General features: G+C 46.9%; 1 protein-coding gene across 2 annotated transcripts in view; it reads left to right on the forward strand.

The window, feature by feature from the left end:
- Nucleotides 1–24,174, forward strand: part of RASL10A (RAS like family 10 member A) — a 104,823-nt gene extending 80,649 nt beyond the window's left edge. The window contains exons 2-4 of one of the 2 annotated variants that reach the window (XM_085633308.1): nucleotides 8,179–8,292; nucleotides 10,765–10,889; nucleotides 21,863–24,174. In XM_085633308.1, coding sequence (XP_085489434.1) covers nucleotides 8,179–8,292; nucleotides 10,765–10,889; nucleotides 21,863–22,133 — 510 coding nt within the window. In that variant the 3' untranslated portion in view covers nucleotides 22,134–24,174. The remainder of the gene's footprint in view (nucleotides 1–8,178; nucleotides 8,293–10,764; nucleotides 10,890–21,862) is intronic. The other variant, XM_085633309.1, reaches the window with a different exon arrangement.
- The last annotated feature ends 978 nt before the right edge of the window (nucleotides 24,175–25,152 follow it).

Here is a 25,152-nt window from a genome sequence, read left to right on the forward strand (position 1 = left end):
GAATCTTCCCCATGGAGTGTGTAGAACTATCCTGTTAATAAGGCTGAATTTGCTCCCCTTGCGAATTATAACAGGAGCATGAGAGGGATTAGCCAGGGAGGATAGACTTTGCGACCTGTGTGGAGACTGTGTGCAGGATTTAAATCATGTGTTTTTGTCTGTGCCATTACGACTTCAATTTTTAAGACCAGTGTCTTTAAAGTATAACATCACTACGAAGGTGGAGGCCCGGAGTTGTCTTTTGGCCCCTCTCCCTGAATCAGCATGTTTTAAAACTTTCAGCTTTTTAAAAATTACATATTTTTTAGTAATGATCATTATATTGTGATTAGTTCTGGTATGTTGAATATGGCCCCTTTTGGGTAACATAATTTGCACATTATATAAGTAATTTGCATTTTGAATTGTACTGCTGAAGCTCTTAGAGTATTTAAATGGTTTAAAGACACTTGCACGGTACTGTAATTGATTTGCGCAGTTGTCTCAATATACGCTGTCTGTTGCTCTTTATACGTCCTGGACTTTTACCATACGTGGAGTGTGTTCTATTTTTAATCATTGCTGCTATGATTTTTGCCCTGTATAATGAGATTCTTATTTTACTCTGCTATTATGAACGGTATGATTTGTTGCTTTGGAGCTTTTATTGTATATATTATGTGGAACTCCTTAGAGTTCCAAATCCTAATTGAAATTGAGTTCAGTGGTGTCACTATGACTGCTCTGATCACACTGTTTAAGCAGGAGATCGCATTGAAGGTACCAGAACTTGTGACCATATATTGGCAACCCCTATGATTAGGCGGCTCTGACTTGGCCACCCCCCAGTGCTTCCTGATGGCCGCTGCCACCGCCCTATGGATCAGAAAGTGCCCCTGGAGCAGGCCGATTTCTAGGCTGAGGTCCTCGATTGAGAGCAGTTCTTCTGCTCGGAACAGGTCACCTACATGAGCCACACCCGCAACTGTCCAGTCAGATAGCCTCGCCAGTCTCCCCCATGTGGTAGCAACTCGAAAATGACTGTGTGTAGGTCAGGCGAGTACGGAAATTGCATCCATATTTTTTGTAAGTATCTTATCCAACAGCGCTGCATCACTTTGAATTCACTCGTGCCCTTCAGAAAAGGTAGTCGGTAGCCAGGAGCACCCGGCATTGCTGCTGAAGCTCTGGTACAATTGGTCTAACCTTCCGTTCCAGGGTCAACCTACCAACCACCAATTCAGTGAGGCACTGTAACTGCACCGCTATTTAGTATGATTTGAAATCAGGGACTGCTAGTACACTTACCCCCACAGGTCGTTGCAAGGGCACTAGGGCCACTCCCTGGCAGCTCATGCCCCAGATACAGGAGATAATCAGGGAAGAGAACATCGGGAATACACACGGGCAGGACTGTGAAAATGTATTGCAGTGTGGGGAGCGTCACCATTTTAAGAAGAGCTGTATGCCCAGCTACTGACAATGGAAGTGTCTTCTAAAAATCACCACTCACCCGGAGGAATCGGACAAGCGCACCCACATTCGCTTCTAGTATTTGGGCCGTGTCAAGGAATATTTTCAACCTTAGGTACTGCTGAGTTTCTCGGTTCCTGTTGCAGTGCTCTCAGCACCTCTGGGTGCCTGTGATCCTCTGTCACCAGGAACAGTCGCGATTTCTGCTAATTCACCTCCAAGCCAGATTATGACTCCAATCTATCCAGAAGCCTCCTCGTCCCCTCCAGCTCTGCGTCAGTATCCCATAAGAATAGCAACAGATCGCAAGCATATAGGGCAGTATGATGGAGTCGCCCCCCGATCAAGAGTTCCCGGTAATGGTCTCCCTTTTTGACGTTGCAGACTAATGGTTCCATCGCCAGAGCAAAGAGCAGTGGCGATAGTGAGCAGCCCTGTCTGGTGCCCCGGTCCATCGCATACTCCTCCGAGATCATTCGGCCAGTTTTCACTCGGACCGTAGGGTCTGTTTATATCTGTGTGGTCCAGCCTATGAATCCCCTTCACACTCAATATTTCCCCATTACTTTATAGAGGAAGTCTCACTCTGAGCTGTCAAAAGCTTTCTCTATGTCGACCACAAATATCACTGCCTCTCCTCTATCAAAGGTGTCAGCTGCCATCAGCGTCAGCAGCCTCCATATGTTAACTGCTGTGTTACAGCCTGGGATGAACCCAGCTTGATCTGGGTGCACTAGCGTAGTCAATCTGGGTAGAAGCCTAATCGCTAAAATCCGGCTAAGTATTTTATAATTGATGTTAAGCATCGACAGTGGTATGCTTTGCAATCATGTGGCGACCTCCGCGGTTTTAGTAACTGATCCGCTAACGCCTCACAGGTGTAGGTCGGCAGGTGCCCTATATCTCTTGCTGCCCTATACAGTTCTGCTAAGTTGGGCGCCAGTAATCTGCATATGTGACATAGAATTCAACAGGGAGCCCATCTGTCCCAGATGTTTTCTTCCGTGCCATGCTCTTCAGTACTGCTCTTATTTCCTGAAGAGTGATACCACCCCCCCTAATTCTTCAGCCTCCTCTCGTGTGAGGGTTGGCATAGCCAGTGGATCTAGGAAATCGTTTGTGGTGCTCACTGGGTGTGTGGAAGAGCTCTCATGTAGGTGGGAGTAATAATCCTTGAAGAGATCATTAATATCAGCCTGCCTATAGAGTCTTTACCCTAGGTCTGTTTCCAGTTCAACTATCACTGATCTCCATTTAGCCGGATTAGCGAGCCAACTCTGTCACGCTTTGCATGTACCTGGTCATGTATTACCTATAGTCCAAACATCTAAGTTTTTTATCTGTCCCACTAGGAGTTCCCAAGAGTCTACCAGGGCATGTTGTAGTTCTGGGTATCCCTGTGCTTTTCTACCTTCCTCAGTTCCATTTCTAGGGTATCAACCTTGTTTAACAAAGTGCGTTGGACAACCACTATTTCTGCTTTGCACTGCCCTCTAATCACTGCTTTGAAAGCGTCACATTCCAGCTGTGGGGTGAACGCCGTGCCGGTACTGTCCTCAGAATATTGTCTGATACTATCTCCAATCATGGACTGGAAGACTGGGTCCTCCAAGACTCCGCCTTCAGTTTCCACATAGGGTTATAGGGTTGAGTCTGCTCCCATTTTCCGTTATAGCACTAGCTGATTATGATCCGATATAGTTCTTGGTAGGTATTGTATATCGTGTACCGATCCATGCACATCGAGGCAACAAAGGAAGGTGTCTAAATGCACATGCAGCTCATGAAGGCTTGAAAAGAAAGAAGAATCCATGGGCGCCGGTTGGGTGCGGCGCCCAGAGCCTACCAGTCCCCATTGGGCCTGCTACCCAGCAAACATACGAGCGGGCCTGCTGATTGGGGAATCTCCCAGTGGGGGAATGGGGCCTATCCAGCTCAGGATTAGCCTCACAGTTGTAGTCCCCCCATGAGGACTAGGTAGGGCGCCAGTACTCTAGACAGGTCCTCCATGAATGCTTCCTCCACGTTTGGGCATAATATTAATCACTGCCAGATCTCGTCCAGCTAAGCCCCCCGTTACCACTACATAGTGGCCTGCCCTGTCCACCAGTTCCCCAGTTTTCTGGAAGGAGACCTCGTAACTCACCTAGATAAGTAATCCTCTTGCAAAGGCAGAGTATGTGTTGTAGAAGCCTGGCCCCTCCACCTCCTCTTGAGCACCAACCCCTCCTGAGCCGTGAGGTGTGTTTCTTGTAATTGGGCAATATGGACCCCCCTCCTCTTAAGATAGGAAAACACTTTGTACCTCTTAGCCATATTATTAATCCCCTGAATGTTTCTGAATATGAACCTTTAGTTTATGGAACACTCCATTAGAAATGCACTTGCCCCACTGCTTGCATCCATATGCTAGCCCTGGCCTTCCTGCATATCTCACCCTCCATGGGCTGTAGCGTATTCGGTAAACATACTCAGACGCGACTCGTGTGAAAACATCTCCCAACCAAAAAGCAATCAACCCAACTTCCCATCCCCAGGACAAGTAAGCAACAACCCCCATCAAAACTCACATTCCAACTGCAACCAGTTGTGGGTGTACCCATGTGTAACTCACGAAAAGGGGTGTGCGGGTTCGAGCCTCCCAAGTTGGGCGACTCGCCATCCAGCAGCTTATAGCAACCATTGGCAGGCTGTCGAGGGGGTCCTAGTGCTCTCTAAAGGGTCAGCCAGGAACCTGAATGGTGACCTCCATCAGTTACTGGAGCCATGAAAGCAAAGGGTGTCCATGCTACAGGAATTCATCAGCCATTCCTGGAGTCATGACAGGCAGCACAGAATTGTAGCCCTCCGGAGGTTGACCAGTAGTTGGAGTCCTAGTCCCAGGCTTAATCTTCTCCCAACGTCTAGGGAGGGCTCACCCCTGATCCGCTCATCATCACCACCACTTCCACCAGCCACAGCTGTTCTTGTTGAACTTCTGCTTTTGAGGTGGCTGCTCTGCTGTAGCTCCTGGTTCTGCGCCACGACTTGGATTGCATTGTTTCCCTACTCTGGTGCGCCTGGCTATTTTCAGGTGGCGGGTGCCTGTCAAGCGACTCCTAAACCTCCAGTGGCGTCAGGAAGAACTGCACCCCCCAATCTGGCGGGTTAGAACATAGCATAGCTAATTTCCCATTGGCAGAGGCACCTCTTAGCTTCCAGAAATGTGGACCGCTGCTTTTGGACCTCTAGCACAAAGAAGGGAGAGGGCCCCTCCGGTTCAACTTCGTCTCTCTCCCAGTGTTCAAGAAAATCGAGCATGTGGTCTCCCTCCATACGCTTGGGCAGGCCTATCACTGTGATGTTATGCCTAAGTGACCTATTTTCAGTGTCTCCTGCCCTGAATTCCAACGTCTTGACTTTGTTCTCCGTGGAGATGAGGTGCTCCCGCAGCATCACCATCTCCAGGGGGACTTCTGCTGTTGTAAGTTGTAACTCGTTCTGCAAGGCTCCTGTGTCCGTCTTTCAGGATTCCCTGATCTGCCTTTTGTGTGTTTATTTTAGATCCCAGTTCCTCTCTAGAGGCAGTTATGGCGAATGTATGAAGTTACATCGCATACATTCACAACGTTATATTTTACATTGCGTTCGTTACAACGCAAGTCGTTACAATGACTTGCGCTGGAGGGCGCTGGACTTAGGAATAGTATGATTTACTATTCCAACTCCAGCCTACGTAACAGTAGGGAAGGTGTTGGAATAGTAAATCATACTATTACTTAGTTTAGAGTGCCATCCAGCGCAAGTCGTTGTAACGACTTGCATTGTAATAACCTGGATATAAACATACCGCGGTGTAACGACCGTGTTGTGAAGGTCGTTCTCCATTATGGCTTGCAAAATATCATTCAGGATGATCCCTTTAAAGGACCACAGCTGTCCCCTCGCCACTCAGAGCATCGTTAACTTGACCTGAGGACGGCCCCCACGTGGCCATTTTCTTTTTCCTGGGGGCCTTACCCATGATTATGGCCATCCAGTTGTATCTTCGTACAGCAACACAGCTGCACTCCTCCCTTCCCCATAGATGGCTAAGGAGCAGTGGGTGGGGGGAGAAGGCAGAACCCCCCCCCTCCCTTCGGGTTCCAGTGGTCGGCGACCTGCAGCTTAATGATAACTTAACTCTTCACGCGCCTCATCGCAGCCATACTCCCCTATTGCAAACTGCCACCATAGTGTCAAGTACCATCAAAAGTGGGTGCAATCTCACCACTGCCAGGCCCAGTGCCCCTCGGGGTGGTCATAGATGGACCCTTACTCACCCTTCACTGCTTGATGTCAACAACTGTGCCCCTGGTTCCCGCTTTTGATCACACACCTTTGCATTTTCGGACTGTTTCACACCTGGTGGGCCATCTAGCCCTGTAGGTCTCCTGAATGAGAACACCAGTGAAGAAGGGCACCCAGGTCCGTCCTGATCCCCATCAGGACCTCCTCGCCATTCCCCTCAGTCACCTTCTGTTGCGCTTGGGCCCAGCTGCAGGGCTGGCCACCCCTCACTCCCCCACCATACAAGCCAACCGTCACCGGGAAGGGGGCGGTGGGGGTGCTACTCACTGTTCGAGGAGGGCGTCCCCCTCTCATCTCTGTTCGGCACCCAGTTGCTCCCGCTTCTCAAGCAGGCTTACAGCGGTTCTCAGGGTAGTCCCTTGAGTTGGGGTCACACGAGTTCAAACACTCAGTGAGGGGGGGAGGTCCTCTCGGTGTGCTTGGACCCCCTCTAGCGCTACCAACAATACTGCCACAAGTCTCGGCCCGATTGCCCTCTTTGTGTTCGCCTCAGTCAGGGTGGTGGGGCCAAGGGCGCCACTTCCCTCTCTGGGGTATTAGGCCACACTTCCCTCTTCACTGCTCAAGGAGAACTTATCCAGACACATTATGCAGTGCCCCGGGTATAGGGGTACAGCGGAGAGTTTTCTCAGGCCCTCCAATCCCTTTTAGTTGGGGGCTGTCACACCAGCTGTGACTGTTCGCGCCCCCTGTGTCCAGATCTATGCCACACCTCACTAGTAGCTCGTGGGTCGTTGTGCCGGCCTCCTCCTTCCAGTGCACCCTTCCATCAGCTTCTCAAACGCTCATCTTTTCCAGCCGGTCCTCTTTGATACATGGCTGCTGGCAACCCCCCCCCCCGGCGTCCAGGTGTTGCCTTTGCCCTTGGTCTCATTTGCGGGGCCAATTGTGCCTCAAGCCTGTCACTGCCACTCCTGCAGGGACCCCACGTGCCGCACAAAAGATCACCGTCCACCAAGAGCACCGCCCACACGGTCGCTCGAGGCTCGCATCTGCTGCTCATTGGCAATCCTCGGCCCTCATTTAAGGAAGTCTACCTCGTGTACGCTGCCCTTCGCTTCACCCCTCTGGGGCGAATGCAGACATTTTCTCGCTTCCTGCACTCACTCCGGGGCAAGAGGGGCTCCCATCACTTTATGGGTGCCTACTCGGCACTAATCGGGAGTCACGATTCTGCTGGATTGGGCCCGCCGGCTAGGAGGTCAGTTTCTTGCGCCCTAATCCATCAGTGCTTGGCCACGCCGTCGTGCTCAGTAGCATGGTTATAGGTAATGATAAGTGTAGAAGCAGAGGAGCAGAGATCTCACTGGTGCACTTTGTGGTGCATTTTGCTCCTGAGTGTTGAGCCACAATTTGTGGCACTTGGGTTGTTACCGTTGCAGTGGTTATGGCCTTTGATGGACCGCGAACAAGGGCCATCATGTGCTCCCTCCATACCGGCTAAGAAGAGAATCTAAGCCTGTGACATTCCTCATGTTGGATCTTTGTGAAAGTTGATGGCAATTTCCTTGCTTTGCGGTGTGTAGACATCATTCTTCCAATTTAAGTGCTTTTACTTGGTTTATAAATGCCTGTTGTGCTTTATTCCTTGTTATCTTCCTATGCATCTTATAGAATGCAAATTTAGTTTGTGAGCAACAAAGTACTGCACATGAATGTGGGAGCAAACATGATAACAGCAAGACCCGAAAAAAGTTTATCATTCGCTGTCTGAATCTAGGGTTCTAGGAGAAATATCAATATTGAACGAGGCAATTTGGATCTGAGAGAGACTATTAACCCAGATCCTAGGTGCACAGCAAGAGCACTCTCGGCTTTTCCCCCTTATACACCTCTTGGTCAAACTTTCCTCATGACATCTTTTCTTCTACATTGGGTGATCTGTTGCAGGGTGTTGCCTTGTTGATGATGCACCTGGTTGTGAACGTGATACATCCTACACGGGAATGCCGGGAATGTTCATTCCGGGTGAGGGTGTTGTGGTATACATATTCTTGTCTTTTTTTTTCAGTAGAGCTAGATGAATGTTAAGGAATTGTCATCACCCAAGTGAGAATGGGCCAGGGCTTGTACTGAAGTTTAAGTCGCCCAGGTATGGTTTGATTTTGCACATTGGAATAGTTGTCCTCGTGCTGTATGGGATTCCCTAGCTGTTCATGCCTGCTGATGAAGATGGAAGACCTTGGACTCAACAAAAATTGTCAAACATACCCCAAAGTTCTTTAATTGACTGGTTTCAGTCAGGCGGGTGGATCTTTCAATCAAGGCAGTCAGTGCAGGCGCTTGTCAGCTTCCTGATATTTCATATTTACATTTCTCTCATCTTAGAGCACAGTTATTGTTATATGTTTGGTTCTTCAGACCAACTTAGTAATTGTATGTTTTGTATCTTTGCAGGAAGTGACTCCGAGAGGATCTGAGGCCCAACACTCCAAAGCAGCTTCTGCCAGCCACACTTGTTTGCTGGTGGCAGCGCCTGCTTGGCTTGTCGGGAGTGCCATCAGCTTCCATGTAAGCAAAACTTTGACAAATTATTAAAAATGGGCTACTCAAATTTAATAGAGTGACATATTCCACGGGGGATTAATGCCTGATGCTGCTTTGCTATTCTAGTTTTGCTGCTCATTTTGCCCAACGGCTGGACGCGTATACCCACGGTGCTCTCTTATAACCAGAGTCTGTCCGTAAGTCCCGCGCTTGCTTATATGTGTCACAATTATGCCAGGGGTGCCTCTTAATACTACCTATTCTGAACAGTTAAGAATACAGAGCTGTCCAATACTTCCAGGGATGACCAGGTCTATAGTGTCACTCAATGATAACATGTGGCTGCACAGGGCTGCTCACTACTATTCCCTTCTTCTGAGAGGCACCTTGGTGCCAGGGGCACTGCTCCAGTACTCCAGGGAACTGCCCAGTGAAAGAGTGATACCAAGACCAAAGAGAAGCAGCTGTTAAATTGCCACGTCCTGCTCAACTGATCCAGATCCTTTCTTCTCCACACCAGTGTATGCTACTGAACTACGCATGCAAAGGATCCAGCTAGTGCCACGGTGCTGCATGATTATGTGAAGAATGAGGGGCATGTTGAAGAGCTGTGCTAGTACTCTGCTAATGAATGGCTGGGTGCTGCTGCCCATTATCAGTGGTGCTGCTGGGAGCAAGTCAAGTGCCGGATTTCTTCTCATTTTAGGAAATAATTCACTGCTCCATGCTAGTGTGCAACTTATTTTTGAATGAGGGTTGCATGGCCAGCACTAGACTGCTGTTCATTGATGTCTGGTTGTGTCCTGCCTAGTAATGCATTGGCCAATTTGTCGGTCTGGTCTTCTACCCCTGAAGCGAGACTCACTTATGCCCAGGTGTTATTTCCTAGAGTTCATATTTTGCTGTGTCTTCCCACTGCATTGTTAGAGCTACTGGTAATTGACGTAGGAGAGGGGGCTGCCTGCCATTGGTCATGTTTATTAGGTCAAACCTACCAGACAGCAGAATCTACCTGGTTTCAAAAGAGCTATTGTGATCTTACAGCGGGCCTACAGCCCTCCCATTGATGACCATTGGTTGGCTTTGGCCCTCTCATTTGCTTGTTTCTTATTCAGTGGCTTGTCTCCCTCTTGTGTTTTTACCTTTCTGGAGCATAGCCTGTTTACTATCCTTTTAATAGCTGACTTGTATCCTTCCGCTTTTTACATTTATGGTATTACCGTTACATTCAACACTCCTTGAGAGTGCATGTGTTTGCTAGTTGTCTCCCTCTTGGGCTGCTTCACCCCATTAAACCTCCTCCCCCGCTCTTTGTTGCACCCCTCCCCTCCCAGCATGTCTATAAAAGCAAGCAACCAGGCAATTTTTTTGCTGGGTATGACTGAAAAGAAGTCTTTAAAGGTTTGTGCATTTTATTTCCTGCATTTCGCAAAGCCCAAGCTTTGGCACACAAAGGCTTTCATGCCTTCATGGCGTTGGGGAATGGGGCTGCTGCTGCAATCACTCTGCATCCGTGTGAGACAGAAAGAAACTTTTATTAGAATGACACTGCTAGAGGCCCACAAACCTGCTCCCAAGGTGGGTGCAGAGGAGGAAATGGCTGAATCCTGTGGAAAGTAAATTAGGCCTTGGGAAGCATTTCTCTTTACATTCTGAAGCTTCCTTATTGTTTTTAATTTCTGTTTGGCGTTTCCTAATTGAAAAGTATTTGAAAAACAAACCATCCCATTTATAAAAAATTTGAAAATGATGAATTCACTGTAGTGTTTTGTTATAACCTAAAATTTTGTGTTTGCTTTTCCTCCAGTATTTTGAAAAGTTGAATTATTTTAAATCATTTAAACAATGCTTTGCAGAAAAAAACATTTGTAAAGCTATCAGTTCAGCCCTCGTTTCATAAAGGCGAGACCTGTTGGCTTTGCCAACGTTTGTAATGTCTTAGATGCAGTTTATTGGAAAGTGATGCTGACTTATGCCAGGGGCTTCCCGGTGCCAGGGAACATCTCAATTATGTGGGGGTTGGTTTTGGGAACTGCTGATGCCATGGTGTCCCTTAACTGTGTCCAGGCAGAATTTTAATGCGTAGCTAAGAGATATTCCTGGCACTCAGAGATGGTCCCACGCCTACTGGGCACTCCAGAAACTCATTCATTTCCATTTATCTCCAGAACTGTGAAGTCCTTACCAGTATAGGCATACACATAAAGAAAAACTGTGACACACAAAAGTGGTGACTATCCCAAAACCTCAACACCTCTCAGACAATACCGAAACTTGGTTTTGGCTTAGCAACACACACCAGTAAAGCAACCTATGCATGGCCAGACATCTTAATAACACAAATATTTGCTATGGACAATGGATGAGCATGAAGAAGCATGATTGTTCACGCAAACTTACACAGAACTGTAGGCTTGCACTTGCTCTTTTGCCTTTCACAGGTGCACAAATGCAGATCTTCCTTCACACACCTCACCTCTTGTTCTCTCTTTCTAGGAGTGGTCAGATATGAAGTGCCGTGGTCTTCGGGACACCTGTGCGTACATCTTAGTCTATGACATCTGCAGTCTGGAGAGCTTTGAGTATGTGAAGACCCTTCGACTACAAATAATGGAAAACAGGTGTGAAGGAAACTGAATTGAAATGTGGAGCGTACCAGGTGTGCTAGTGATGTGATTGGGCCTGCTTGCACATTTAGGGGGTGGACAGTTTCTGCATCGTTTCTGGGGGTGGGATCAAATTGGGTACACAGAGGTGAACATTTTTGACGACTGGACACACGCTGAAGGTTTGATGAGTAGAGCAGTCAAATAAAGGAAAGATTAATTCTGTAGTATTTCAGTGTGGAATAGATCATTAGGTACTATGTGTGTCTGTAATTGGACGTGACTGATGAGGGATCTACAGTTCGTGGTGCAACTATTGTTTATGCATTACTGTTAGAGGTTGTGATATTTTACAGCTGTGATGAGTGCTAAGTGCACAGATCGAGAGTGTCAGCAGAGTAAAGTAGGCTGGTTCTATAGTAAGAGAAGTAATTGATGCTGTCCTCACAAAAGGTGTTACTGATGCTGGGCATAGTGCTGGACACAGGGTAGGTGTTAGGCATAGGGGTTCCAGAATTGGACATCTATTGTATTGCAGCATTTATATTGCTCTGACTACACCTATGTTGGACACTGATGCACTTTCCTACATGAGCAGCATAATACGCCATGTAGGGTGTGTGGTTGGAAGGGTTTTGTCTTTGTTTTTAGATTCTGTGTGGGAAGTGTTTCCATGCTGTACATGATTACCAATGAGGTGTGGTTATCGTGTTATGGGACGCAGCACATAGCAGTGTGATGGATGAAGAGGTGCAAAAGGTAGATGTGCAGGGTATGGTTTTCAGGAAGCTGGTATCTTTGAGCAGCTTTGCCTACCTCTTTATGTTATTTGTTAGGCTCATAGTCTACTTAACTGGTTACTGCACTGGGCTGTCCAATTTGGTATTTTGTTAAACGTTTACGGTCCTCTGCAGGCCTGGCAGGAGAGAGAGGTGGTTGGGAGATCTCCTGGGATCAGGTGTTTGTTAAGCACAAATACTCACCAGTAAGGGTCTCAAGGCGCTGGGGGTGTGGGGGGGGGCGGGGTTCGCAGGTTCCTGTCCATCAAGGAGGGGGTCTTTCGAAGAGCCAGGTTTTGAGGTTGCTTGCGAAGATGGGGAGCAATGTTATCCGTCTGAGGTGGAGCGGAGGATCGTTCCAGGCTCTGGCCGCGAGGAAGGAGAATGAGCGGCCTCCCGATCTGGTCTTTCTGGTGCGTAGGAGAGCTGGGCTGATCGTAGGGTCCTTTTGGGTGTGTGGAATTTGAGTCGGCTGTTCAGGTATGCTGGTCCGGTGTCGTGGAGGGCCTTGTGATGGTGTTTGTTACAATCATTCCATACCGGAATGTCATTGTAGGTTGTAAATAAGCATTTATAGTATGGAGCTACTTGAAACCTGTAGTTTTGGGCTAGATTAGAGTCTTCCAATTGGCAGATCTCTTCATTCATTCCATGCCTGCTCATTTGGTGATTGCTGGTTTACAGGCTGTTAGAGAACTGGGTGATAGACAAGACCCATAGCAAGACTCATAGCAGATATGTCTCATGTGAGTGTAAGTTAATTAAGCAACAGATGGCTACTGGCAACGGACTGTTAGTGCATTAGTGTTACTGTGAGCAAGAAGAGTAATGTATGAATTGATATTACCTTATATTACACGGGATTCTGTAATCCCTGTATAAACGGCAGTCACTAATTGTGATGCACCAAGTTGTCGATTATAACGAAAAGACGTCAGAATTCGTCTATTATAAGGTTATAACAGTCGAGTCTGAAATAGCAATTCCTGCTGCCACTGCCAGCAGCTGAGCAGAAAACAGGTCAGGTTATGGAGCATAAATAAAGTAGCTGTTTAAAGCAACAAATGAAGTATTGCTATTCCTTCTTCTGCTATATTTAATAGCTTACAATTGGGGCCACTGGAATTGTGCGGGAGGGGAGGATCATATTATGCATCATGATTGTGTAAATTATGCGGCAAGAAAAGGCAAATGATGTGGTGCATATTCAAATAGTATTCATTATTTTGTAATTTTTAAGCTTGCTAACACTGTCTGGGCGTAAGTTGTACCTCATTAGTACCAGTTTAACACCCAAATATAGCACTAAGCTACATAAAGGTGACCAGTCAAACCTTGAAAGAGCCTTCCACAGAGCGGCAACTCGTGTCACTGTGTTTTTATCAACTTTTGGACTGTTTGAGCTAGAAACAACATATTTTTTGATAAAATCTGCAGATTATGCAGCAGATGGCGGATTATGTGGCCAATGCTGTTAATCTTCAATTAAATGAAAAAAAAAAATAATTACAATGGCCCTGCTTACAGTGACATGCAGAGACAATATATTTAATTTTTGCACTACTTTGATAGAGAAAAGCTAGAATCTGTGCATGTTTCTAGACATTCTGACCTACTGGACTTTTTTTTTTAAAAAATTGACTTGTATTGAACCGTTTCTAATATCTGTTTGCAACAAATATCGAACAGGTTTTTGATATGTTTCATTTTGCACTACATATTTTATTTGTATTCTTCACGTTTGCAAAGATGCTCGCTTTTTCATATGTAAGAACTACGCATCAAGGTTTTTAAGTGGTTTGTGGAAAAGGTGATGGTGTGACCATGTGTTTTATGGTATAAAGTAAACCGTGGCGTACATCATGAGGATATTGCAAGTCACCTCGGTGTTCCATACCTTATAAAGGAACTCCGCTCTTGTTCCTCTACATGGGTATGGAACTCCTCAGTGACTTGCAATATTTTTATAATGTATGGCAGGTGGTACTTTATCCCTTATATAATACCAAAGTTAGGTCAGCTCTTATAAGCTTACCAGAATATAGAAAGAAGTGTGCAAGGTGTGTTTTTCCACAGCTGTGGGCTGTAAATTATATTGGAAGGTGAGAATATCTTTCCTGGTTCTGTGCCACGGTTGTGGGGTGATCTCTTCTGCAGTGTATATGCTCCTGAATGCTTTGAATCTTGGCTGGTAATGAGTTTCAGAGCTTGACGGCTTGTACTGCGAAATCAGTGCCTCCTAAGGATTTCTTATGGCGAGGTAATATGATGATCCTTGCTTCAAGTCTGGAGCGATATGTCCTGTTTTGTTTGTATTGCCTAAATTAAACTTGTAGGTATAGTGGTAGTTTTCTTTGGGAGACATGATTGATGTTGCACTTAAATTTGTAGGAGTTACAAATATTGACTATAGAACTGACCATAACATAACTTGCTTGACTTTGTGCCCAATTTTGAAGTGGTTTAGATACTGTATGTAGAGTTGGACTTGTGATGGGCTGGCTGTGAAGGCTAAATTGTGGAGGAGCGTAAGCATAAGTGGAGTAAACGGAGTGTTGTGTTTTGAGCAATATACTGGCAAAGGTTTGTCTATATTCCTTTATGGGAAAAGGACATGGAAAGGGCACCACTGCCTGCGTAGTACCTCTGATGGACATGACTGCTGGAAAACAGACGCCATCTGTTGACCCTTGGTGCTGTGTTGGTTGCACAATAATGTGGATGTAGTATTTTATGATGTTTGAATGGTAATGTGTTGATGTTTGTGTTTTATGTTGCTTGTAAGCTGTTGAATAGCGAAAAGGTGCCATCAGTTTGGCGTTGAGTTGTTTGTATAAGCCTGGTGTAGATGTATCTCGTGTGTTCCATGGTGGTCGGTCACAGTTAATTTTGATAGGTGTTGCTTGTAGGGACGTACATATATTAATTCCAAGTCCACAGTTTGAGTTTTTATAGATTCCATGTGTAGAGCTGGACCTGTGATTGTTGCAGGGCTCTCAGTTGGAAATGCAATGGCCGCTTTTGTAGAGCATCACGTACAGTTAGACATTTGGTGAATACTGGGAGCACTGTAAGCAATACAGTTAGGGCTGGTTGGGGGCACTAGAGAGCCCACGGCAAGATGGCTGCAGTGTAGTGTAGCTCTGTCGGCTGGGAACTCCAATCCACTAAAAATCCTACAGCCAGACTGCCATCTGCCAGTAATTGAGAGGACATACTATTTAAGCAGCCACTGGCGTTTGCACAGCTTAGAAACAACACCCAGAGCAAAGGTGACAGCAAGATATTGCTCTGGCTGGGAGGCCGCGTGTGGGCATGACCAGCAAGAAGATGGTGGCTCACAGCTGGCAGAGAAGTGACTCAACTTCCAAAGGTGGCTCGGTGATCCCAGTCCCTAAAGCTGCAGGGCCTGAGGTTGTGGGCTGCTGTGACAGGTGGCGAAAAGAGGCGTAAACGAGCACGCACCAACTCGTGGTACAGCAGTGGGCTGGTGCCGAGAGCAATAATAGTGGTCAGTGGTCGGGGACAGCGACACATTGCGTGGCAGCCCTGTGCTGAGGTAGTTCATGGAGGGCTGACTGGCACGTGTGCTGTGGAGCTGCGGCGACAGATCAGTGTGTGGTGCAGCGGGGATAGGCTGCGTGGTGCCCTGGGAGATGCTGAGCTGGAGTGTGGCAGTCAGCGCTGTTCAGCGGGGAGCCCCTAAACGCTGCGACAAGTAAGTTAAGAGCGGGGAGGCCTGGCTGCAGGCGGTGAGTACGACGCTGCCCAATTTAGCACGGAGGGGGACATGGCACTGAGTGACTGAACAGGGCCTGTGAGGCCATACGGCAATGAGCACTGGGCTGCCTGGCCGAGCGCCTCAGGCGGAGCACAGAGTAAGCCCAGGATTCATCCAATTGTATGTGCATCAAAGGCGCTGGGGCCAGAAGATTGCCTTGAAAAATACTTCCAAAACAATAACAATCAGCAGGCTGCAGCCCCACATGCCTCACTGAGTGAAGCAGCTATGGACGAGTGCTGAGGCAGGCAGCCAGTTGGGTGCTCTATCTGTCACGAGCGTGTTGCGAGAGTCTTATGGCAGCACCTGCATCTTAAAGTATATCAAGACCAAACGCTTGATAAGACTGAAGATCAGGGCTTATGGAGGTTTGAGGGCTAACAGAGACTGCTTAGCTCTGAGGCCTAGCAGCCCGATCAACTCAGAACGGCTGCATTACAGATTGGGTGTCCCCACCTCTGAGCATCTGCAGTCTCCTGTGCAAGGACTATCCAGGGGCCTGACATGGCTGATAGCTTGCAGCTGGACGGGCCCCGCAGGTATACTCGTGCCAGCGGCAACGCAACAGGAATGATGAAGAAAGCAGGCAATCCGCAATTCTGGCTCACGTTTTTGGAACCACCCCATGCCTCGGTCCCAACAACATGTGCTGTCGGTCTCAGAGTAAAAGCTACACGCTGCTGGCTATGCAGCAAAGCCTGCCATCAACTGATGGAAAGATTGACTCACTAAATATACGAATGGACCACATGACGGCAAAGCTGGACAAACAAGTGAAACGGATCACAGCGGCGGAGCAACACATATAGAGAGCTGAAGATGATCTGCAATCGGTCACAACTAAATGCTTGAACATGGTGGTGGTGATCCAAGCTAAAAAAGGAAAACCTGGAAGCACGGTCCCGCCATAAGAATTTGAGAATCACAAGTATTCCCAAATCCACCAACACTGGCCCCTTAGAGCACTATGTGGAGACCATGCTGAGGGAGATATATGGGAATGAGCATCTGTCCACTGTATAAATAGTGGACTAGGCACACAGGTCTCTGACTAGACCACCTCCTGGGGCATCCCGCTCCCAATCATCACCAAATCACTGAATTACCGTGACCGGGACACAGTACTCCACCTATGAAGAGAGAAACAAACAATACAATATCAAGGGAACAATATTTCCTTCTATCCCGATTTCACAGCTGCAATTCAGGCGGCCCGCAAGAAATTTCTCCCGTTAAAAAAAGAGGCTGCAATCAGTGGAAGTACCAAATGCCATGCTTTATCCGACCCGCATACGTATTGAACATTGTGGTACACAGAAAGTATTAACCTCACCGAAAGCGGCAATGAACTTTGTCAAGACAGTCACTCAAGCACATCGGAGGCCGCTCAGACCCAAGTCAGCAACCAAGACCAACTGATCCCGGTAGCGAGAAGTGATGCTGATCGTAGCTAATTGGTGCCATATAGACCCTGCAAGGGGGCCTGCTGCATGCAGACTGTCACTGCCACTGTAAGAATTGGCCCCCCACAGAACTGATTACAATATGGCTTGCAGGAATGGCCCAGGTTTGGTAAAATCCGCTCAATGTATTTACCAACTCCCTCCGGCCTTGACTCGTGCTCCGCAGTGGTTGGTGGGGCCGTGAAGACCACGGCCCCATGCATAGATGACACACTAATGGCCCCTTTATAATTATAATTATAATTCCACTTCACATTCTACACGCAGGCGCAAGCCTTTTTGAAACCCTTAGGTCCGACATGATCACACTAGCCTGTGTAGGGAAACGACCCAGAGTTAACTGGAGCACGCTCACACGCCATTCTGACCAAGGTGGATTTAGTACCCCAGACTTCCACCCAGGCACGGCAGGCACATGTAAGAGCGATGGGGTGAGATGAGGGGGCTGGGTCAGAAGTCGACAGATGATGGGATAGGTAAAATGAAATAAAAAATAAATAAAACCACTTCCCTTGCATGTACCGCATCGCCGATGCGGCGAGTGCAAGGTAAGTGATTTTATTTATTTTTTTAATTTAATTTTTCCTATTTCGTCATCTGTCGACTTCACCCCCCCACCCTGCCCCGCCCCACCTCTCTTACCTGTGCCAGCCACGCCTGCTTCCACCTATATTATTTATGCGCAGAAGCGCAATTCACCCATTACTGGTACTATCCCCCAAAATACACACCTCACCTGGCTATAGAAGGGGATGATGCAGACCCCATACCTCTCAAGGCCATCTTACCACACATGCGCACAGACGTAGCACATACCAGTAATCAAATACTATACATTGCACCACACAGGCCTGAGGGCGCTCAGTGCTGAGGCAGCTGAGTCTCCTCTATGTGCACCAGCATTGTCGCTGCTTCATCACCTAGCCATCCAAGCCACACAAAAACCCAGAGCACTGACCATGCTTGCGAAGGCAGGGCTGAGGACAATGGGAGACATTTATCTGGGTGGGGAACTTTATAACTCTGGATGAGATGTCACAAACATCTCTTTTGACCCAGCTCTTGACATATACATTTACATATCACCGACTCCGAATGGCCTTAAGGGTACTAAACCGACAGTTCCCAGACGAACCATCAACTCTGGGGGCACTGCAGATCTTACTCACGGGTAACACACGTAGTAGCCTCATCACAAGACTGTTCAATGCCTCACAAAAAGATGAGGGAGACCCTGAATCACATGCTAGAAAGATGGAACGCTTGCCCAGAGGAACCACTGAGCCAAGAGGATTGGAATTTCTGCTGTGCTCTTATGGGCAAACTTACTTCCAATTCTAATTTAAGCATCATAAACATTAAATGCCTGCTGCAAGTGTACTATATTCCTGTTAAATTGTCGCATATTGTGTCCGGTGTGGGACCCTAGAGGTAGACTTTATCCATTTGGACTGGGCATGTGATCCTATCCGTTGATTCTGGGGTTGGGTGGTGCAGGCCTTCTCCGATATATAGTGGTGGAGCGTGTGAAATAACCTCCCCAAATGTGTGTGCTTGACCTTATTAAACCGCTGCAGCCGGCCAGTTGAAAGCTGGTGGCGGCAGCTGTGCTATTAGCAAAAAGAAGGGTGGCTGTCCACTGGGGTACGAGGGCAGCCCCCACAATTGACCAATGGTTATGAGACATGGCATACTGTAGAGACCAGCTCACATTCTACGCAGAAGAGCTCCCACAGCATTCTAGACCGAAAGCCATCTGAAGTTCGTTCACAGCATATCTTTTATCGATATCAGCTGAGAGCTAGTGCAATATGTCATGTGTGCCATAAGGAAGGGTGACGCAACTGCAACCTGCTTGATTTCCTGCAGGGTACACGTGATCTGTAATACTGTTAATGGCAACGTGATGGTACAGCATGGGCATCTGTTTTATATGTTTGAAAAATCCAATAGAAAGAGTATAAAGGCAACTGGGGCAGGTTGCACCATTGAATTTATGATGGGTTTTGGTGCTCAGATGACGGTTAAATAATTGCTGGGGTACTGTCAAAAGTATGCTGGATTCTGTATCAGTATCCGGAAGAGTGACTGGTGTGGGGGGCATGCTTTAATGCGTGATAAACACATAGACTAGAGGTTAAAGTATAGTTGGAGTTGGGCTTTTGGTGTTATGGTTACCTGAGAAAAACAGGAGGTGCAATAGATTCACAGAGCACACCTAGGGGTGTGATATATATTTGAAACACAAGAGAGGGTGGAGGTGTAATGGATTGTCGGAGAGAACTATATATTTTAAACATATTTAAAGCTTGGCCAGAGGTGTGGTGGACAATGGGAACACGGCTGAGGATGGGATGGGTTCTGCAAAAACAGACATGATCAGTATTTCAACCACAAATATTCATTCACCCTGACTCTTAATTTTATATATATATCAAAATATAAATCTATTAACGCTCTAAGTATACCTTTACAATACATTACAAAGCAAATTACATAGTCCTTTTTCAAAATATCTCCAAAGCCAATAGAAAAAAGAAACAACCCTTACAATAAATCCAACAGCACTGGATTTCAGTTTACAACAAATTGCATAATTCTTGGTAGCAAGTGTTAATACTTCTTGTTATGATATAAATCAATTTACATTTTACAGACTTCTAGCCGATCATGTTCAGTGGTAGCTTTAATATTTTGACAAGCCCAGGCGGAGACAACACTCATGTATCACTGTGTTGTTGCACTAGTAGTGTCTTCTTTGGTCTCCTTTGGAGGGTATGCAGCAAGAAGGAAGACCATACTCTTTTTACCTGGGTATCCGTGCAGAGATCTGTGTCCGTGACGATGCTCGTGTTTTTTGCGTTGCGAACCAGAGACACAAGATCACGAGTTCAGGGTAGAGCCTACAACAAGATAACTTGCTTCCGATGATGGGAGCCTCGGTCTCGCCAGCATTCATTTTAGGAATTTTATAGTCATCCTATTGTGGAAGACAGCCAGGCATCCTCTAGAGTTACTGCTACAGTTGGATGACAGATGGTCAGATCTCAGCAGACGTTGACTCTTGTCAGCATAGATTATCTCGAAGCCAGACGATCAGGCTAACTCACCCAGGATTTACACATGGAATTGGAAAAGTATGAGAGAACCTGCAGATCCTAGCGGGACCACGCAGGTGACAAGCAGCTCATCTGGATGAAAAGACAAAGAAATCACCTGAGTGCACTTATTCAGTAAGGGTCAGAACCACTCCAGAAAGGGGCCTTCCAAGCCAGATATCAAAAAGTGTCGTACTCAGCAGAGCGCTTGAGTAGCAGGAGATCCATTTGGTCAGCATTGCCTATCATGGCATCTAGACCGTCTAACATAGTCAAAAAGATTGATTCAATTGCATGCGTGGAGTGGAAGCCAGCAAAAGCATGAAAAGGCACTCGCAGGTATGCTACAAGTTCTAATGTAGGGCTTAAAGAGTCTGCTTCCTGCTTCCAGAGTCAGGGAAGGCAAACATCTACCAGAATACAGCACTTCATTTGAAGCAAAGCCTGGAACGTAATGTTACGTGGGCCCATTTTGAAACCGTGCAGCACCAGTTTCAGATTAGTGTTCATATTGCAAACAGGGTCATGGGAGGTCCCCAGGCCGCTGCATGTGATGGCATAATGGCTGAATCATGACCAGGGCCACTGGAATTATGCAATGTACAGCTTCTACATTTTCCACATAATTATGGATTTAACACAATTCCCATATAGTCTTTTGCATATTATGCAGATTTCATAAAGAAGAATATTATTTCTAGCTCACACAGATGAAAAGTTATTTTTTTTAAAGCCACACACATGAATGAAATAGTTCCTTTACTGTGTGTTGCATGGAAGGGGAACATAAGCGCCTTTCACTAGTAATGCCTAGTTGGGAGCAGTTTCCCTTAAGTCTCTGCCTTTGCATGACAGTATGATGGTTCCTTCGGAATGTACAACAAATAGCTGGCAATGTGGGTTTGCAATCTGTGAAAGTAGGAAAGAGGGAGGCCTCCCACAGTCTGGGCCGGAGAATGGTGCTAGGAACCGTTGCCAAGGGTAACTGATGACTTTTCAGTTGCTGATTGCTGCATTTAGGTGTGAAACTGGTAGTAATAAGGCTCAACATTTGACAATAATAATGAGTGTTGAAATAACAAATTAGCAACATATTACTGTCCTAGAATGTGTCGCATTATGGGGAGTAATTTGCCTTTTCTTATCATAATTTAGACAACCCTCCTGTCTAATTTGTACCTTCATTGCTGCTTGTTTCCAGTGTTTTAGAACATGACATCCATAAATGCCTAAATTATGTATGTGTAAGATTCACTTTACAGAACCCTGGTGTACATTAGAGATTCTTTATGTTTTCATGCCGCAGGGAATAAATAGCAATTCAGGCCACTGTTACGAGGAAGAGAGATTGCTTTGTCCCTGTGAAGAAGGTAGAGTCGGAGATGATGTCTTGGTGATGGCTGATTCATGCAGAATATATGTGAAGGGAAGGAGAGGAGAGTGGAATAGCTGGAGGGAACATAAGACGAGAGCAGTAGATGAGATGGTAGCTACGGGGGCAGAATAACTAGACAAAGGATAAGGATGGAGGGGTGAATATTTGAACGGAGTTGGTAGGATGTATGGGAGTGAACAACGAGTTGAGAAAAAGAGGAGCAAGAGCAAAGAGATGTACTTAGAGGAAAGTATAAATGGTAGAGAAAGAAAGGTAAATTAGGGGAGTGGAGTGGGGGAAGTGAAGGATGAGGTCGTGCATTCTGGGGAACACATGAGGGAGGTGAAGTATAATACATAGCGGAGTGCAGGACAATGGAAAAGAAGGTTCCTTTTCAAATTTCAGCTTTTATGTAGGAAATTGATGCCATACCCTAGACCATCATCTTTTACATTTACACTGTACTTAATATCACTTCTCTCACCTTCCCAGGGCAGGCCTCCCCAATGAGATGCCGATCATTGTGGTGGGAAACAAGCGGGACTTGCAGAAGCACCGATTCACCTCTCGCCATACAGTCTCCCTGCTGGTGAAGAAGAGCTGGAAGTGCGGCTACATCGAATGCTCGGCCAAGTACAACTGGCACATTGTGCTCCTCTTCAAGGAACTCCTGTTGAGTGCTGTGGCCTCTGGCTGCAAAAATAACCATTCCAGCACAGGCCTGCAGGGGGCGCTGCAGAGGAACAGCTGCAGCATTATGTGAAGAGCAATAAGGGAGTAATTTCATGGCCCTCAATCCAGTCACTGGTGCCACAGTGACTCCTATAGGCAATATTCTTGCAATTGAGATATCCAAGAGGGAACAAGTTATGTCCACTTCAATCTGTGCTTATACCAGATTGGGAGGAAGTTTGGCTCCCCAGTCTGTGCTAATGCCATACTCGGGGGAAGTCGGAGCCCTCAGTTTGTGCCTTTACTGCACTTGGAGAAAGTGGGACTCCTCAATCTGAGCTAATGCTGGCCACTTCAGGACTAAGTGTCCTAGTCTGTCCTGTGTCTAGGCAGACAAAGGATGTCTCAATATGTGTTTCTTTCAGGTATATGGAGGCTTCTCCAGACTCTATTAATGCATGCAAGGAAGAGTGATGTCCTCGACCAATGAAAGCGCATGACCCCTGTCAGTGTGTGTTAGTGCATGGAAGAGATAAATAAGGGCTCTTTAGTGCTACTGCTTGCCAGAGAGTGAAGGTGTGCTGGCGAACAGCATTGAGTACTCCCTTGAGTATGTTCTGTTGCGCATAAGCAAAATGGTTCCTTTACTGTTTGTTGCATGGAAGGGGGAACAAGCACCCTTCACTAGTAATGCCTAGGCGGGAGAGAGTTCCCTTAAGTCTATGCCTTTGCATGGCAGTATGATGGTTCCTTCAGCATGTACAATAAATTGCTGGGAATGTGGGTTTTCCAATCTGCACTGGTAGGAAAGAGAGAGGTCTCCCCCAGTCAGTACCAAAGCATAGTAGGAGGTCAGTCTACGCCTGCGCCAGAGTATGGCAAAGAGGAGGAAATCTCCGTACAGTTTGGGCGAGAACATGGCAGGAGAGATGGACACCTCCCTCAGTCTTTTCCAGAGCATGGCACGAGAGATGGATACCTCCCTCAGTCTGTTCCAGAGCATGGCACGAGAGATGAATCCCTCCCTCAGTCTGTGCCAGAGCATTGCAGGAGAGACGGACACCACCCTCAGTCTGTGCCACAGCATGGACACCACCCTCAGTCCGTGCCACAGCATGGCAGGAGAGACGGACACCACCCTCAGTCTGTGCCAGAGCATGGCAGGAGAGACTGATACCTCCCTCAGTCTGTGCCAGAGCATGGCACGGGAGATGAATCCCTCCCTCAGTCTGTGCCAGAGCATGGCACGGGAGATAAATCCCTCCCTCCCTCAGTCTGTTCCAGAGAATGGCAATAGAGATGAAACCCTACCTCAGTCTGTTCCAGAGCATGGCAGGAGAGATGGATACCTCCCTCAGTCAGTGCCAGAGCATGGCAGGAGAGACGGACACCTCCCTCAGTCTGTGCCAGAGCATGGCAGGAGAGACGGACACCTCCCTCAGTCTGTGCCAGGAGAGATGGATACCTCCCTCAGTCTGTGCCAGAGCATGGCAGGAGGGATAGAGATCTCCTAGCATCACTGCCAGAACACGGCAGGAGAGATGAAAGCTTGCCTCAGTCTGTGCTTGAGCATGGCGAGAAATGAGAGGGAGGCTTCCCTCAGTTTATTCAAGAGCATAGCCGCAAAGCTCCCTAAGTCTTCCTATGCATCACAAATATAGATCACCCCATTTGGCCAGATTTGCTACATGGCGGTCTTTTTCCCTGTGATGCACAGCCGGCAGTGAGAGAGTTCCTTTGAGGGTGGTCTTGTGAATCGTAGGAGAGAGGGATGTCTTCCCCAGTCTATTCTTATGCATGGCACACCGTGATGCCTCTTCTGGTCAGATTTTTTGCATGCCATAGAGAAGGTTTCCCTCAGTCTGTGGTGTGCATGGCAAGGAAAGCTGAGGGATCTTTTTGTTTGTGGCAGGTTTTTCACCAGTAGATGTGAATCGCCCATAGCCTCAACTAGTGCATGGCATGTATAACTATGGATGTCTTCCTTAACATTTTTTTCAAAGCTTTAAGATCTCCTGGGGTAGGTCGTAGTCCCGCGGTAGAGAATAGTTCACTTTTCTGCCTGTGTTGATGCAGCACTATTGATTAAAGGTCTACTTTCTATGCATTTTTCTACAAATGTACAAGCCATATTTCTTGTCTCTGTCTCTTCTTTACTAAAGGCACCACCAACCCAAACCAGAGCTAAGGCCGTACCATAAATTTACAAGCTGCTTCTTTAACCACAGAATTGCCGCACATGCAGTGCTTAATTTGAGCAGGTGCTTGCTAAGCACAGCTCGGGACTCATTTAAATACATCTGGACTTAATTAAGGTCCTTGTATTCATGAGTTCAGTTAATGTGCTGTTGTTAGATAGTTGCAAATTGTGCATGAAAATGTGGCTATGATGGAGAAGCATTAATAATTGTGAGAGACAATCACAATTGGTTTGTTTCAAGAACAGTACTGCAACCATAACAAAATGGCAGCAGTGTCTGTGGCACACAAGGCCACTCCCAAGCCTAACACAACCCAAGCATGGAGAGATGCTTACTCGCCTTCTGTTGGCTAATTTTAGCCAAGGTGAGGCAAGCCAAAACTATACTTTCCGCTCACGGGCTTTAACTTACACCAGCCAAGGTACAACTCAGGTTCAATATGTCTCTGAGTGAATCTGGAACACTGCTTATTTGAACTAAATGGTAATTTGTAACATTTTTATTGATATTTCAAGAGTGCTATGCAAATCTTTTTGCGGATATGTGGGGCACTGTATATGGCTGCAGCAACAAATGAACGGCGGAATGCTGAATAAATCTTAACATTCACCCCCCAGTCAAGAGATCTGGGTTGAATCCATTGTTCGTTTCCTCACTATGCCACCCCAGTTTGGACCCAGCTATACGCAAATCAGTCTTGACCTGTTCATGTTAGGCACAGTTCACCCCGAACTGCCAAGCCAGGTCCTCCCTGGACCGGAAACAAGAATCCTGTGGCCGGTTTCGGGGCATCACCCCATATCAGCCACGCTAGCTTGAATCCAGTGGCACAGCGAGCAAGGAACCCACGTCTGGGCATACTCATCCCACCAAGGGTGAAAAGTGCTGCAGCAACAAATGATGGACAGA

The sequence above is a fragment of the Triturus cristatus genome, chromosome 11, assembly GCF_964204655.1.
Source record: "Triturus cristatus chromosome 11, aTriCri1.1, whole genome shotgun sequence".
Classification (NCBI taxonomy): domain Eukaryota; kingdom Metazoa; phylum Chordata; class Amphibia; order Caudata; family Salamandridae; genus Triturus; species Triturus cristatus.